Genomic DNA, 14,256 nt, shown 5'->3' with positions numbered 1-14,256 from the left:
TGGGGCAGACACATAGAGCTGAGGAAGGCAGGAGCATAACAGCAGCAGCGACAGATCCAAGCTCTCTGTTTGCACTATTGCCAGTTCTTAAAGAACAGTACATCGATCGGCAAGTTCATATTTGGGGCCGTCCCGGTGTCACTTGTTACATATGGTCGTCACATACATATTGTCGAGGTCCTGTTACTGTCATGATAACATGTTGTCGTCTTGCTTGTGTTATTTCCCTCTTAATTTCTCCTTTTGTTTCACATCCCATCTGGAATTCTCCCTTTACACTAAAAGGTAGGGCTCTGTCCATGGTCCTGATGCAGAATATTCAGATTAGGACAGTATCCTTAAACAAGTGGGATGTTTTCCCTCCCCTCCTGGTCCTGACTGTCTCCCTGTTTTCCCCCTACATTGCTCTTCCTCTCTCTCCCGGCCCCCTCTCACTCGATGTCTGGTTTTCCCGCCCCCTTCCTTTTCCTCCCTCTCCTGCTCTCTCTCTCAGAAAGCCGCTTTCCTTCTAGCGGGGGGTTTTAGTTCTGAATGGAATGACCTAATGCTTTACTCCAACTCTGCACTCGTGTCTTTTGCTTAAAACATTGCTGGTGTCCTGCAAAGTCTGGAGGGAGACATAGAGACGGGATAGGGCGCAGCTTTTCTTTTGTAAGTACCCAGGTTTCTTTCATCCATGCTGTGTTCAGGAATGTGCGTGCGTGTTTGTATGCATACATGTGGGTTTGGTTAAAAGGATTAGATTCTTGGGTAGACATGTTGGTGCTTACATTCCAGTACATTGGTGAGTAGTGACTGGTTTCAATTGGAAAAGCAAAGAATGTCTGTGATTTCTATTGTTAGGCAAAGGGTGTTTACAGTCCCAGAGCTCATTCAGGTGACGAACTGTGCTTTGAAATTGGAAAACATTGCATTATTATTCAAGAAGTTTGCTGTAAAATGTAAAAAGGTTTCTCCTTTAACAGTGAGTTAAAGACATTGTTAAAGAATTAATTGTTTTGCTAATTTTCCGATGTGATGGGGATGAATCTCTCTGTGCAGGGAAGGACACTCTGGTTCAATGGCTGAGAGTGTGAGATTATTTGTATTACTCCAGTCGACATGGCAATAAATATTGATTTAGTAATAAATGTATTCCGATGACAGATGTAGGAAACTAAGTCCTATCTACCTATCTAAATGTAGGCAAAAACCCATTTTAAAGTGTTGTATTTCCACATTTTGTCCCACTACTTCCCTAGCTTGTGAAAGGATGTTATAATACGACGGACGGCGTATTTATCCTCATCAATTAGTTCTGCCGCAGCCGTGTGTCGAATCGCTTGCCCTTGTTTATCTTGGATGTAAAAGAGTGTGGCGACCGAGGCCAATTAGCAAGTTACGCTCAATCCCCAATGACAAGCGAGGTGGAAACCAAGTGAGGAGAGTGAGTGTTGTAACATAACAAACTAGCAAAATCGAACAGCCAGAAATGATTGCATGGGTTTTTGTGTAATCTTTTATTTTTGCCTTATTTAGGTTCCTTCTCCCATTTCTGTGTCAAACCTGTTGTGATTGTAACAGCCAAGTGTCGCTGAGAAGTCAAACCTTTTAGAAATAACAGAGGCCTGATTTCTGAGGATAGAAATATAATCATAATAATGACATATTGTATGTACGTTTGTCACAGTGTGTCTTTGTGATTATGTGTGGGAGCTTAAGCTAGATAATTAGGTTTGAATATTGTGCTGGTATTAGTCTTGCCTCTTGTATCTGTTTTGGTATAATATAAACCATTTTTTCCCTCAATGAAATGGATCTATATGTTGTGCTAATCATGACTCTTTACAGTCAGTGGTCAGCACCATTATAGCACTGCATTGTTATGGGACTCACACTGCATTACTGGCATTATTGAACTGTCCTTTGTTGTACTGGGACTATTTATGTTCTCTGTGTGGCTCCATGCAACCAGTGACCTGCATTAAACCTGAATCCATTATAAGCTCACATTGTGTCCCAGTCGACCGTCAATCATACTGTATTTTTTTCTGCTTCATCGGCAGAAAGGAGAAGTTGAGAAATTGAGAATGTGGATTATAGGCAGGTTACTAATAATATAAATGAGTTCAATATTGTGCAGGGACAATAAAGGTTCAGTATTCAAGTTTTCCATTTTCCTCTTGGCTATTGTTGAAACTCCACAACAGTTTGAATCTCCTTTTTCTACATTATAAGTAATATTATTTTAAACATTTGATGCAACACGCAGTGAGTGATAACACATTATTTCTATTATATTTATGAAGTATCCCTTCTAGCCAGCTCTTTGTTTATAACAGTAAACACGATGACAGGATGTTTGCGGTTCAATGGTTTCTTTCCTTTCCTTTAGTTCTTGCGTGTGTGTATTTTCTTTTGGCTAGAGCATCAGGCACCATGCTCGCATCGATGTTACCTTTGTTTTTATCTCCATGGCGGCTGGCATGTGTCTTTACATTGTCCATGATGGAGATATACAGTATATACAAAGAAAAACATGGTTAATGGTGGCATGTATGGTGGACTCGTTCAAGGGATGGAGAAAGAGGTCACTCCTGTGGGTGAGGATGGGTGGTGTGAGGTAGGATTTTAAACTGTGATTATTTTGTTCCTTCAGTTCACAACACTTGCTACAATGCTCAAAATGTATGATCATTCTGAACCAAGCTTGAGTGGACACAAATTAGATGGAAAACACATTTTATTTTCCCACCGATGGGCATTTATTAGTTTGGAAACTTTTTGGCACAACAGTATTTTCCATTGTTAATGTACTTTTTAGAATATGACCTGGTGCGTAAATAAATAAAAACTGCACTCTAACAGATTAGATTTAAGACATTTACTCTAGAAACAGCATGTATATGAACCTATAGGATAACACTACTACTACTATTATTACTACCACTACCACTACTACTACTACTACTACTACTATTATTACCATTACTACTACTACTACTACTACTACTATTATTACCACTACTACTACTACTACTACTACTACTACTACTACTACTACTACTACTACTACTACTATTATTATTATTATTATTACCATTACTACTACTACTATTATTATTATTATTACCATTACTACTACCACTACTACTACTACTACTACTACTACTACCACTACTATTATTATTACTTTATTACTACCACTACTACTACTACTATTATTATTATTATTATTATTATTATTATTATTATTATTACCATTACTACTACCACTACTACTACTACTACTACTACTACTACTATTATTATTACTTTATTACTACCACTACTATTATTATTACTTTATTACTACCACTACTACTACTACTACTATTATTATTATTATTATTATTATTATTATTATTACCACTACTACTACTACTACTATTATTATTATTACCATTACTACTACTACTACTAGTACTACTATTACCACTACTACTATTACCACTACTACCACTACTACCACTACTACTACTCACAGCTTATTTGAAAGGACCTGGAAGTAAATAAATAATCTCAACCATTTCTGGAATAAGGAAAGCTATATAACACCTTTTTAAGTTTGTTGATAATGCAACGCAGGTTTCAAATCTTTGAAAACACATACAGTATATGCATTGCACTGCAGACACAGTTTAGGATATGACATATTATTTCAAAAATGTTTAAACCTTACTATTCAGTTTTCTTTCAAAGCAGACTCTCAACCTTTCAAACCTTTGTTGTAATGTTTCCATAGTGTGACTCGAATCTAACTATTTCCGCTAAAATGTAAAGGTATCTGTTTAAGATCTGAATGTTAAAGTGAGGTCTCATGTGGTGATAATGGCTCACACTGACACAGAAATATGTCGTTAAAACGATCTCTACAGTCTTTGCAAGGATGCAGTCCTGACCTCAAGCCTATTAAACTGAACATGGAAGACATCGCACAAATGTCACTGAACTGAAACTCTTCCTCAATGAGCTAATGTTCAAAATACTGCTCATTTCCGCAGCTCTGGTCGGCTACCATGGAAACGTTTGGTTGTGGTTATCGCTTAGGAGAACGATTTGTCACGTCTTCAATGCAACATTTACAAAAGCCAGGCTATTTTGATTCAGGACATAAAAAGGTATTGACTGTCTACCTGTAAACACATATTTAGATGTAATGTTAGATCCATCATTTATTGAGTCAATTATCTGACCAATAAGTGTGCCATTAAAGATTAAATCAACTTTGAAAAACATTATCGTTATTATTATTTTGTGTTAAGGCATGTGGAGGGATGGTTCTTACAGCATCGATGCAAAAATCCTACCTGGCCTCAAGTCTATTTATCAGGGATGAGTAAGTGCGAGGCGGGCCGGATGATTCATTGCAACGGCATTTTGAGAGTCTGCTGTAATTTCCCTGTGCTGCTGCAGCACTGACATGAAGTGTTGTGTCTGTTTGTGATAACTAAATCATTATACCTAAGCCAGTGCAGTTTGACGCCCGAGGCAATTCATCTCAACTCTTAGATTTGTGGTTAATTAAAAATCTTCACATCCTTCGGAGAATCGGGTTGTTATCTCCACAGGAGGAGAATCAGTCCATCAGTTTCAGCTTGTATTTCACTGCGATCGATTTGAGTCTCTCTGGTTCTTACTGTAGATGCAAGTGGTGTTCTGGCTTTAGCTCGTATAATGTGGTCCTTTAGCATTGATCAATGACATGTATATGGCTTTCGCTGATTGAATTGACACAGTCAAATGTTTTATAAAGGTCTGCAACTCAGAATGTGACTTCTAAAATGTCATTTTCCTTTTCAAATGAATTCCTTCCCACAAGGCAACCGCTCTTTGAAGCTGTCTGGTTTTAATGAGCTTGTGCTTTCCGGCTGTGGGCAGCGTTTGGGTTCCTTGTTCTTAATGCGGTAATGAGGCTGTAACTCGTGCTCTTTGAACAGCGTCTTTAGATACTAATAATGATCAGGGAAACGCAGGGCTCTTTTCTTTTTGCCTAAGTGTGGGATTTGTAAAAGTACATCATGCGATATTTTGATTTAACTTCAGAGAAAGTTTGTTTTTAAAACTAGTATTCTCTCATGGAGATGATATAGTGTTGGAGTCATTTAGAAATAAGGGTGTAGTTTCTAACAGGAAAATGGCGTAAAAATAAATAAGATTATTTTGTTTTTACCATTTAATCTAAATAAGTAATAATAACGTTAATAAGTATACTGTATTCCGGTTAGTTTTTCGTGGGCTACTTGATATTTACCACATTTAGTAGTTTACAATTTGAAATAAAATACAGCAATGCTTACAAATACCTTCCAACGTGATTTTACTGACCTCAGTTCAAACCATAGTTTATACTAATACACTTTATTTATATAGAACAGTTTGTAGTCAAAATACAGGAAGTGCTTAACATTTAGTATATTATCCGAAAACAAGAAAATAACGGACTGTTAAAACAACTCAATCATATATCCCATCACAACCCAGTCTCACGGCATTTCGTGTTATACTGTAGTCACAACATTTATTGATTTGTGTTGGTGAACACGATTTCCCCCTTTTTTTCGTGTCACACAGAACGATTTTAAAAGCAATGTATTTCTATTGGTAGTATGTTTCATGCCTGCAACACGTCTTTTTGTCCGGTCGGGTCTTGGAAGACCAGAAGCTGTGGGTTTCATAAAAACATGTTCTTACTCAATATCAAGCCACGATTATAGTTTTATTTAAAATTCTATAATGTCTGACTTTTTTTGCCGTCTGCGAGGAAAATAAATGGGGCTCAGAGCCTCAGAATACTGAAATCTGTATTTTTGAAATCTTTTTTTCCTTCTAATTTGTTATTCTTTTCTAAATAACACACTGTTATTTACTCAACAATAACACACAATTATCCTTGTTTTTATCTATTTGTCTATCTCTGGCTTTTTTGCCATCCGTCAGAAACTGAATTTCAAAATAAAGTCATCGGAAACAGACGTAGACGATACACACAAAGTCGGACATTATACCATTTTTTAAAATAAAAATAATAATCGTGGCTTGATATTGAGTAAGAACATTTTGTATGAACCACACAGCTTCCAGTCTTCCAAAACCCGACCGGACAAAAAGACGTGTGGCGGCTCAATCCCCAGTTAAGTTCGAGTCGCCGAGAGGCTAAACTTGGCTATAAACTGTGACGTGTTTTCGATGAGAAAGTCGATATTGAAGCAATATAGTTTTAAGGATATTTAATAAACAAAATCAAAACATAGTAACTATGGACAAAACGGTCAACAGAAAAAATGACCGCACAAGCTTCACCCTCTGTCATCCCACTCGACATGAAACAGTTGACTTAAATAGACAAACCACACCCATGTGACAATTACCGGAAGTGCTCAACAAACAAATAATAGTGAAATAAACAAATAATAATAATACAAATAATGAACTTGGGCTAAGTAGCATTATGGCACCTACAAGACGTGTTGCAGGCACGAAACACACTACCAATAGAAATACATTGCTTTTAAAATTGTTCTGTGTGACACGAAAAAAAGGGGAAATCGTGTTGGTGAACACGAATCAACAGATGAAATGTCGTGACTATAACAAGGAATGCCGTGAGACTGGGTTTCCCATGAATCCTGCTGTCAATCAGTGTTTTCTCTTTTTGCATGGTTAACCTTAACTGTATTGAAGAAAATAAGTGATGAAGGTCAGCTATGAAATGAATTGAGGTTTCATGCTTCAGCGCCCCCTCGAACAAGCCCCTGGACATTTAGTGGATGTTATTTATTTACAGTCAATCTTTCCCTGTCAGCACTTCTCTCACCTCACTTGCAATCCACAGCAGAACGCCCTGTTACCTGTTTTGTGCCGTTATCAGATCTTTTTCAGAATCACTGCGACACAGATCGTACAGCAGAAGAGCTTCATGTGATACTGAAGCAGGTTTCAATCAGACGGTGGACTCGGTACACTGTTGGCCTAATTCACACAGCTGAAGGGATCTTGACACGGTAGCAACCCTTAGATTTTCTTGAAACGAGGGCCCAGAGGTATTCATAGAATTACTGATACATAAAAATAGATTTCTTAATACTGAGCTGCTGCCTTTCTTTTCCCTAATCACACATTTATCTAAGGCAGGGGTGTCCAAACGGTTTTCACTGAGGGCCACATACAGAGAAATATACGAAGGCTCACTAGAGTTGTATCGCCTCATACATTTATTTACAAGTTAGCAAAATCAATCAAATGTAGGTAAATGATGCGTGTGAGTGTTAGCAGCTCATCCCTTAAAACAGAAGCTCAGATTGATAATAAGGAGAAATAGGAAGGGTGTATTTCAAGCTTGTTATGTAAATAAGTTATTAGGCTTTTTTCTTATCAACTAAGATATGTTGGAAAATGTTTCCAACTTTAATTGACTGAATTTATTTGAAAGGTGGTCTTATTAACACATGAATACTACCGTGTCATATATTGTTACATTTATATTTAAGAAGTACAATATAAGAAAAGCCCAAGTTTCATTTGTGGGCCATATTCCATTATACTTTTTTAATTTGCTGAGGGCCGATTCAAAATGGTCCGCGGGCCGCATTTGGCCCCCAGGCCGTAGTTTGGCCACCCTGACACTGATCTAAGGTGTAGTAGGAGTGTCCTCTCAAATTGAAATCCACACATTATTGTTCAACACCACGCATAGCTTATGTGTATTCTGGGCTACAGTTTCAACATAATTCAAACTAAATATTTAATTTCTAGAGGTAATTAAAAACTAAAGCCAGGCACTTTGCTAATATATTATTAAAACACGCCTAACAGATATAACTACAATAAGGTCCTTTTGAGGTGGTTGGACTTTGGTACAATCCGATGTCACTAATTGTTTTTGCTCTACCTAAAAAAATGAGATTGAAATAATGTATTTACTAATAAACTGGAATTAGAGTTTATTACCAATTGCAGGCAGTTCACAATAACGAGATTAACATATTAATATATCACGATTACATTACATCACCATTAACATAATGAAAATACCAAATTGATGTACAAATCAATGAACTGTCTTCCACTTTTATAATTTACATACGACCAAGTTCTCCATACTTAATGTCTGAAACAACAAGCTTAATAAATCATTTTGATATATGTTGTATCATTGCTTTCTATTAGCGTATGACTAAACTTGCAGGATTGACTGAAATAATAGCAGGAGGTGGTTGTACTGATCATCATGTTGTGATTAAGCTAAGATTCAATATAGACCCACCTAGAGATGGTGTAATGTGTGTGTTCACAGAAGCCCTTGGTTAAATACAGGATAGGGGAATGAGTTCAGGTGGCTGAGGTGACCTTGAGTTACAGGACAGTGTGAGATGTACACTGTCAGTGATATTTGATAATAACCTTCACCTGATTTGAAAAGGGTGGGTGTGAGGTTTGTTATAACAGCCCAGGGCTAGCTACTGTATGCTGCATGTGCTGTGACCTTTCTGCGGGAGGTCAGATTTGAAGTGATCAGCACCAGAAACAGTCTGACAGAGGAAGGGCAAATCAGTAAGAGAGGAAATTGACCATTTCTTGAAGGGATGTTCGGTCTGACCTTTTGCCCTTGGTTTAGTAGCAAGATGTCAAAACTTCATCTGAAATCTTTTCATCCCTCGTGTCTCCTCCTACATAAGCTCCTTGTGGTGTTAGTGTGGAAGCGACACTGCCTTTACTCATTACCATCTCTGCCGTTCGCTTTCCTGAAATAGTTGACTTTTCTGTCAGGCTATGAGAGAACAGACCGAGAGAGAGAGGGGGGTTACAGAGAGGAAGCAATGCATTCTGGTCTACGTTTTGACTGCTGGCTGCTGAGTCCTATCTCCTCTCCGCTTCGCTCTCTCTCCCTCCCTCATTCCCTCTCCCAATCTGCACCGCACTGAGAGAAGCATGTGCAGGAGAACTGTAAATGAGCCGAGCTTTGTGAGAGTGTGTAGCGGGTTTCCGGAAAAGAAAGAAAAGCCAGAGTCACACGAGGGAGAGCCTGCCCTCTGTGCTGTGTGCACGTGTGTGAGTATGCATGTATGTGTGAGCACGCTGCGATGCTGAAAAGGGAAAGTCGCTGCCTCTGCCCCCCCCCCTCCATGGGATGATGTAGTGTCCCGGGGTCGCCTCTCAGGAGCAGAGAGGGGGATGAAGGGCCGGAGCTGCTGGGAGTCGGGGACGGTCCGCTCCCTCTGCCATTCGGGCTGCCTGAGTAAAGTCAACCAGGGTCAGTACGGCTATGGCTAATGCTATCAGACATTAGCACGGAGCTGTCACACTCCTCTCCATCTGTCCAATGACAAAAGCCTTCCTCATCCTTCTTTCTCCTCCTCATCGTAGCTGTCATCCCTCCATCCATCCTCCTCTCTCTCTCTCTTGCTGCTGTCATCTGTCACCATGGAGGCTCTCCTCTCTGCAGCCTCCCCTCACAATGCAGCGCCTCATGTTGTAATGAGAGTAGAGTGTCCTCCCTCCTGCACCCCCTAACTGCTTCCTTCCCTCGTTCCCTTCTTCCTCGTTCCCTTCTTCCTCCTGCTCACACACATTTCCCATCTCTTCACTGCGCCTACTCCACCAAAAATGTGCATATGGATGAGTTGGACCCTTTTTAATGCCTAGATGATGGGTTGGCAGTGTGAAACTGCGTAAGGCTGCAACCAAATATAAATGACATTTCTTGTATTATTATGTTCTTGATTAATAGAGTTGTTTGATCTTTAGAATATCAGAAAATGGGGGAAAATGCTGATACTAATTTCCCAAAGCTCAAGATAACGTCCTCAAAGGTTGATTTGTCGAACGCTTAAAACACAATTCATAGATAACCTGTTTTCTGGATTAGAGAAGTAAAGAAACCAAAACAGGTTGAAATGTAAGAATCTAATATTAAAGAAGTTTGACTTTTTTTGTAAAATAAGTCCATGGTAGATTATTCAAATAGTTGGCCATTTATATTATGTGAGTAGTTTGATTTCTATCATTTGAAAGTGTAAGAAGAACTTGCTATCTTTACAAGGGTCCTAAAGTGCAAACTTTACAACGAGACAAGTATAGACAGTGTAAGGAATCCATCATTAGTTTGCGCTGTCCCATTAAAGCAATACTAGCCAGCATAAAAACTTAATAGTGAAACATTTTGCAAAGATATTACTGCTCATCTCAGGTTAGTAGCATCACTGTACTTTATGGTGTATGTACTTTAAATGAAATGTACTTTTGGAGTACAACATGAAGATATGTGTTAGCTGTTACATTTCCCCTTCATTGCACATCTTCTGTCTTCCACCTCTCTCACGTCATCATCATTCCTTGTTCCTGCTCGTGGCAGAGTTGGACTGCGTTGAGTTGAACAGCTGTGCTCTTCAGCCCCAGGCTTTCTGGCTTTGTTTCTGTATGCTCACAGAGATCAGTCGGGCATAGGTAATATCCGCCATGTTGTTTTACGACTTTTCAGAGTACGCTTTTTGCACACTCTCTGCAATATTAATGTTGTTGGGTGTGATTAGGTTACACAACAAAACTGAGCTGCAACCAACACATCACAACTCTGAAATCGATTCAACAGTCTGAAACCCCCCAGGGACAAAATGCTATAGTACTCGCTGTTCTCTTCTAGTGTCACGACATGCTGTGATAGCAAAGCAATGTCTTGGCTGATGGAAACATTCAAATGTGAACGTGTTTGGATAATGTGTGTATGGACATCTTCGAAGACATCCATTTTGTGAGTTTCACATGTTGAGATCTGAAACACGGATAGAGAAAATATATATTTGACATTGACTATGTGGATTTAAAATATTTTAATGCATCATTTTAGTAAGAGGACATCAAAAAGTAATTCAATCAGCAGGATTATAATTGTGTACATGATATGCGAATGAAACTATAACCATAACACATGATGCGTCGCTCTTGGACACTTTATTTCTGCCAAATTGGCTTTAAAAACGATGTGCATTTACATTTTTAAAACACTAGTTTTACCTTGGTCAACTCACTCATTATTTCCATTTCCATAAACAACTAATAACCTTGCTTTTAGTATGACTAGCTAATAGAAGGATATACTGTACTAAAGAAACATCAATAATAACTGAGTATAAATATGTCCTTACCAAGCAAATACAAAATCAACCTCTGTTAGTACCAAATCAAAAATAAAGATTGTTTTTTAGCAGAGCACAGTTACATGTATGTTACTGATGCAGAGCTTAGTAAAAATGGTTGAGTGTTGGCTCAGGGCCAGTAGAAACCCCTTTAGCTCAGTAAATTGGAGAACTCAATGTTCCAACTCGGCCACTGCTGAAAAAAGTAACAAATAAAACAGCCTGAATAATAAGAAGCTTTACAATGTCGCAGCTCCCCATGATATGCCAAACAATCACATTCAGACATGTAATTTCACTGTCACTGCCATGACAGCAGTGCTCCAGTTTTAGGAAGAATTGTGTTTTCGAAAACAAAACAGAAGAGGGAAGCAGTACAAGAAAGCTGCCAGAGAACAGAAAGGTTGCTGAATCAACTCTTAGTGCTTACAAACCTGATAGCAATCTGACGAGCCCTCAAAACATTTTGTGACTTCTGTCTAATTAAATTAAAGTTAACATGCAGTTGTGAGATTCCTGTTGGTACATATCAACTATATTCTTGTAAAAATTATGAATAAACCTACAACAAAAATGTTGCTTTGATCCTGAGAAAGCATGTACAACTGCCCTTGTACCCTATTTTGTAGACCTTGTCTGGCCATCCACTATTTGCATCCATCTTTTTATTGGTTCAATAGTTCCTCTGCATGAGAAATATATATTTATGAAGTCTTTAAAGGTGGGGTAGGTCATTTTGGAGAAACCAGCTCGAGTGCGCTAGAATTTGAAAATACACAGCCGGAGAAAATCTGCCACTTCCTTACAGAGCCCCTCCTCCAACACACAAACGTGCACATGACCAATGAGGGCACGAGATAAGTTTGTGCACAGATGGAAGGCTGACAGGCAGGTAGGCCATCCAGTTACTTTAGCCGGGCCGGCTCAGATGATTGGTCGTGCTTTTTGCAGTACTACGGCTTCCACAGATGACATTTTGTTATGGATTTATTGTCAAACCATTTCATATATTCATTGCTATCGGGATGTTAAGAGCATTCCATGGAATATAACAAAAAGTGTTTCTGAAATAAATTACATACCCCACATTTAATCGTTAATTGAGTCAGTTACAGTCAGTGGCATCTGTGGTCAAGGCAAGTCGGTGTGTGCTGCTGTAATGACTCATCTTGAGTGTGTTTGAGTAAGCTCTCTGGAGCCGCACCACCGTGTGAGATTCCTCAGCACTTTGATAATCAAGTGAGGGACGTCTGTGTTCCTGCTCTGAGAGTGAATGTGAAACCTTGGTCAATTTGTGTGCACCATAGACTGTATAAAGGTCTGCACAGATAGAGGAAGTTTTGCTTTTCTCCCTCCCTAGTTGAGAGGGGTCAAGTGCAGGGTCAGCCCCTGAACTCCAGTTATGCACATAGCTTAAGAGTACGTTCGAGAGACGACTACTCTGTAAAGGCTCTTTTCTGGTTTGATAATAATAATAATAATAATAATAATACATGGGATTTTTATAGCGCTTTTCCTAATGCTCAAAGACCTTTTACATATAATCGATTAAGTCATTTAAACCATAACAAGTATTTCATCTGGAGTTTGATCAAAGTACATCTCATGAACAAACAAAGTGCAACATTACCTTCAAACATGTCTTAATGAGTTCAGTGAAAATATTTTAATAAATAGCTTGACACTGCGTTTATTTATTTATTCATTGCATCAAACTGGACAGATGGCTACATTGATGTCTCATTATTGTTCAACACTTGATATTTATCATGATGGATCCCTAACCTCCTGTGATCTCAGGTTTCTAACCCATCGATCACGGTCCTGCTGAATCTTTTTTACATAATAAAATGTTCAAAGAGAATCAGTGAGAGTAACTTAACAGTGAGTTTGTATCAAGTGAACATTTTTAAGATGCAGTTTTCATTACAGCGCTTAGTATGATTGAGGGATATGGATTAGAAATAGTTTTCGATGTAAATATTTGATACTTCAGTAACGGTAAGAGAAACAAAGCCTTCGTGAAATCAATTGAGAAACAGTCTATGCAGGAAAAATGCATACAGAATAATCTGTATTTGATAAGGTTAACACTTCAAGTTTTATTCCTTGCGTAGTTACAATATCTAAAACAGGCTCTGGTGTCTTTTTAGCTTTTGAAAAGAGCATCACCTTGGTTTTATCCATATTTAAAAGAAGCTTAAGTTCAGAGAGCTGAGTCTGAACAGTGTTAAAAACAGCCTGTAATTTAACACCAGCCTCCTGAATGGAGGGACCTGCACAGTACATCACGGTATCGTCCGCATAAAAATGTAAAGTAGCTTCATTCACATTTTCACCTAAACTGTTGATATATATGGAGAATAAAAGTGGACCTAAAACAGAACCTTGAGGTACACCATTAGAAATGTTTAACCACTCAGAAGACAGCCCATCAAAATGAACACATTGGGACCTTTCAGAGAGGTAGTTCACAAACCACCCCACTGCATGGCTGGATATGCCAATACTGAGTAGCCTCTGCTTTAAGATGTGATGATCGACGGTATCGAACACTTTGGAAAGGTCAATAAATAGAGCTGCACAACTCTGCTTATTATCTAAAATACTCGTAATGTCATTCACCACTTTCATTGTGGCAGTGATGGTGCTATGTTGCTTTCTGAAGCCTGACCGATGTTTAGACAGGATATCATTTTTACATAAAAACTCTACCTGTTCACTCACGAGGCGTTCGAGCACCTTCGCCAGAACTGACAATTTAGAGATTGGCCTATAGTTATTTAAAATAGTTGCCTCCCCTCCTTTCAGTAAAAGCAAGACATAAGCAGACTTCCATACTTTTGGAATTGTATTTGTGCTGAGGGAGAGGTTAAAAAGAGAAGTAAGAAATGGAGCAATAAAATCTGCAGCTATCTTTAAAAAGAAAGGTTCTACGTTGTCCGGGCCAGCCGGTTTCTTAGGATCTAACTTGGATAATGCTTCATGAACAACACCAACAGTAAAAGGAGTAAAACTGAAAGGGTTTTCCAGACCACATTGTTCAGAGTCAGGGATTGGGGTGTTCACAGAAGCAGAAGCACAAGCACAGTCAGTGACAGAA

The 14,256-nt window shown here is 38.6% G+C and overlaps 1 protein-coding gene across 6 annotated transcripts in view; it reads left to right on the top strand.

Moving 5' to 3' along the window:
• The window catches only part of osbp2b (oxysterol binding protein 2b), a 50,523-nt gene that overhangs the window by 8,629 nt on the left and 27,638 nt on the right, over positions 1-14,256 (top strand). The window contains exon 1 of one of the 6 annotated variants that reach the window (XM_079690119.1): positions 8,933-9,271. The exons of the other annotated variants lie outside the window; for them this stretch is intronic. Coding sequence (XP_079546245.1) covers positions 9,193-9,271 — 79 coding nt within the window. The 5' untranslated portion in view covers positions 8,933-9,192. Of the gene's footprint in view, positions 1-8,932; positions 9,272-14,256 lie in introns of those variants that run through there. 6 annotated transcript variants of the gene reach the window in all.

Source organism: Notothenia rossii (assembly GCF_949606895.1).
Source record: "Notothenia rossii genome assembly, chromosome: 6".
In the NCBI taxonomy this organism is placed as follows: domain Eukaryota; kingdom Metazoa; phylum Chordata; class Actinopteri; order Perciformes; family Nototheniidae; genus Notothenia; species Notothenia rossii.
This window is presented reverse-complemented; position numbering and strand designations above follow the sequence as displayed.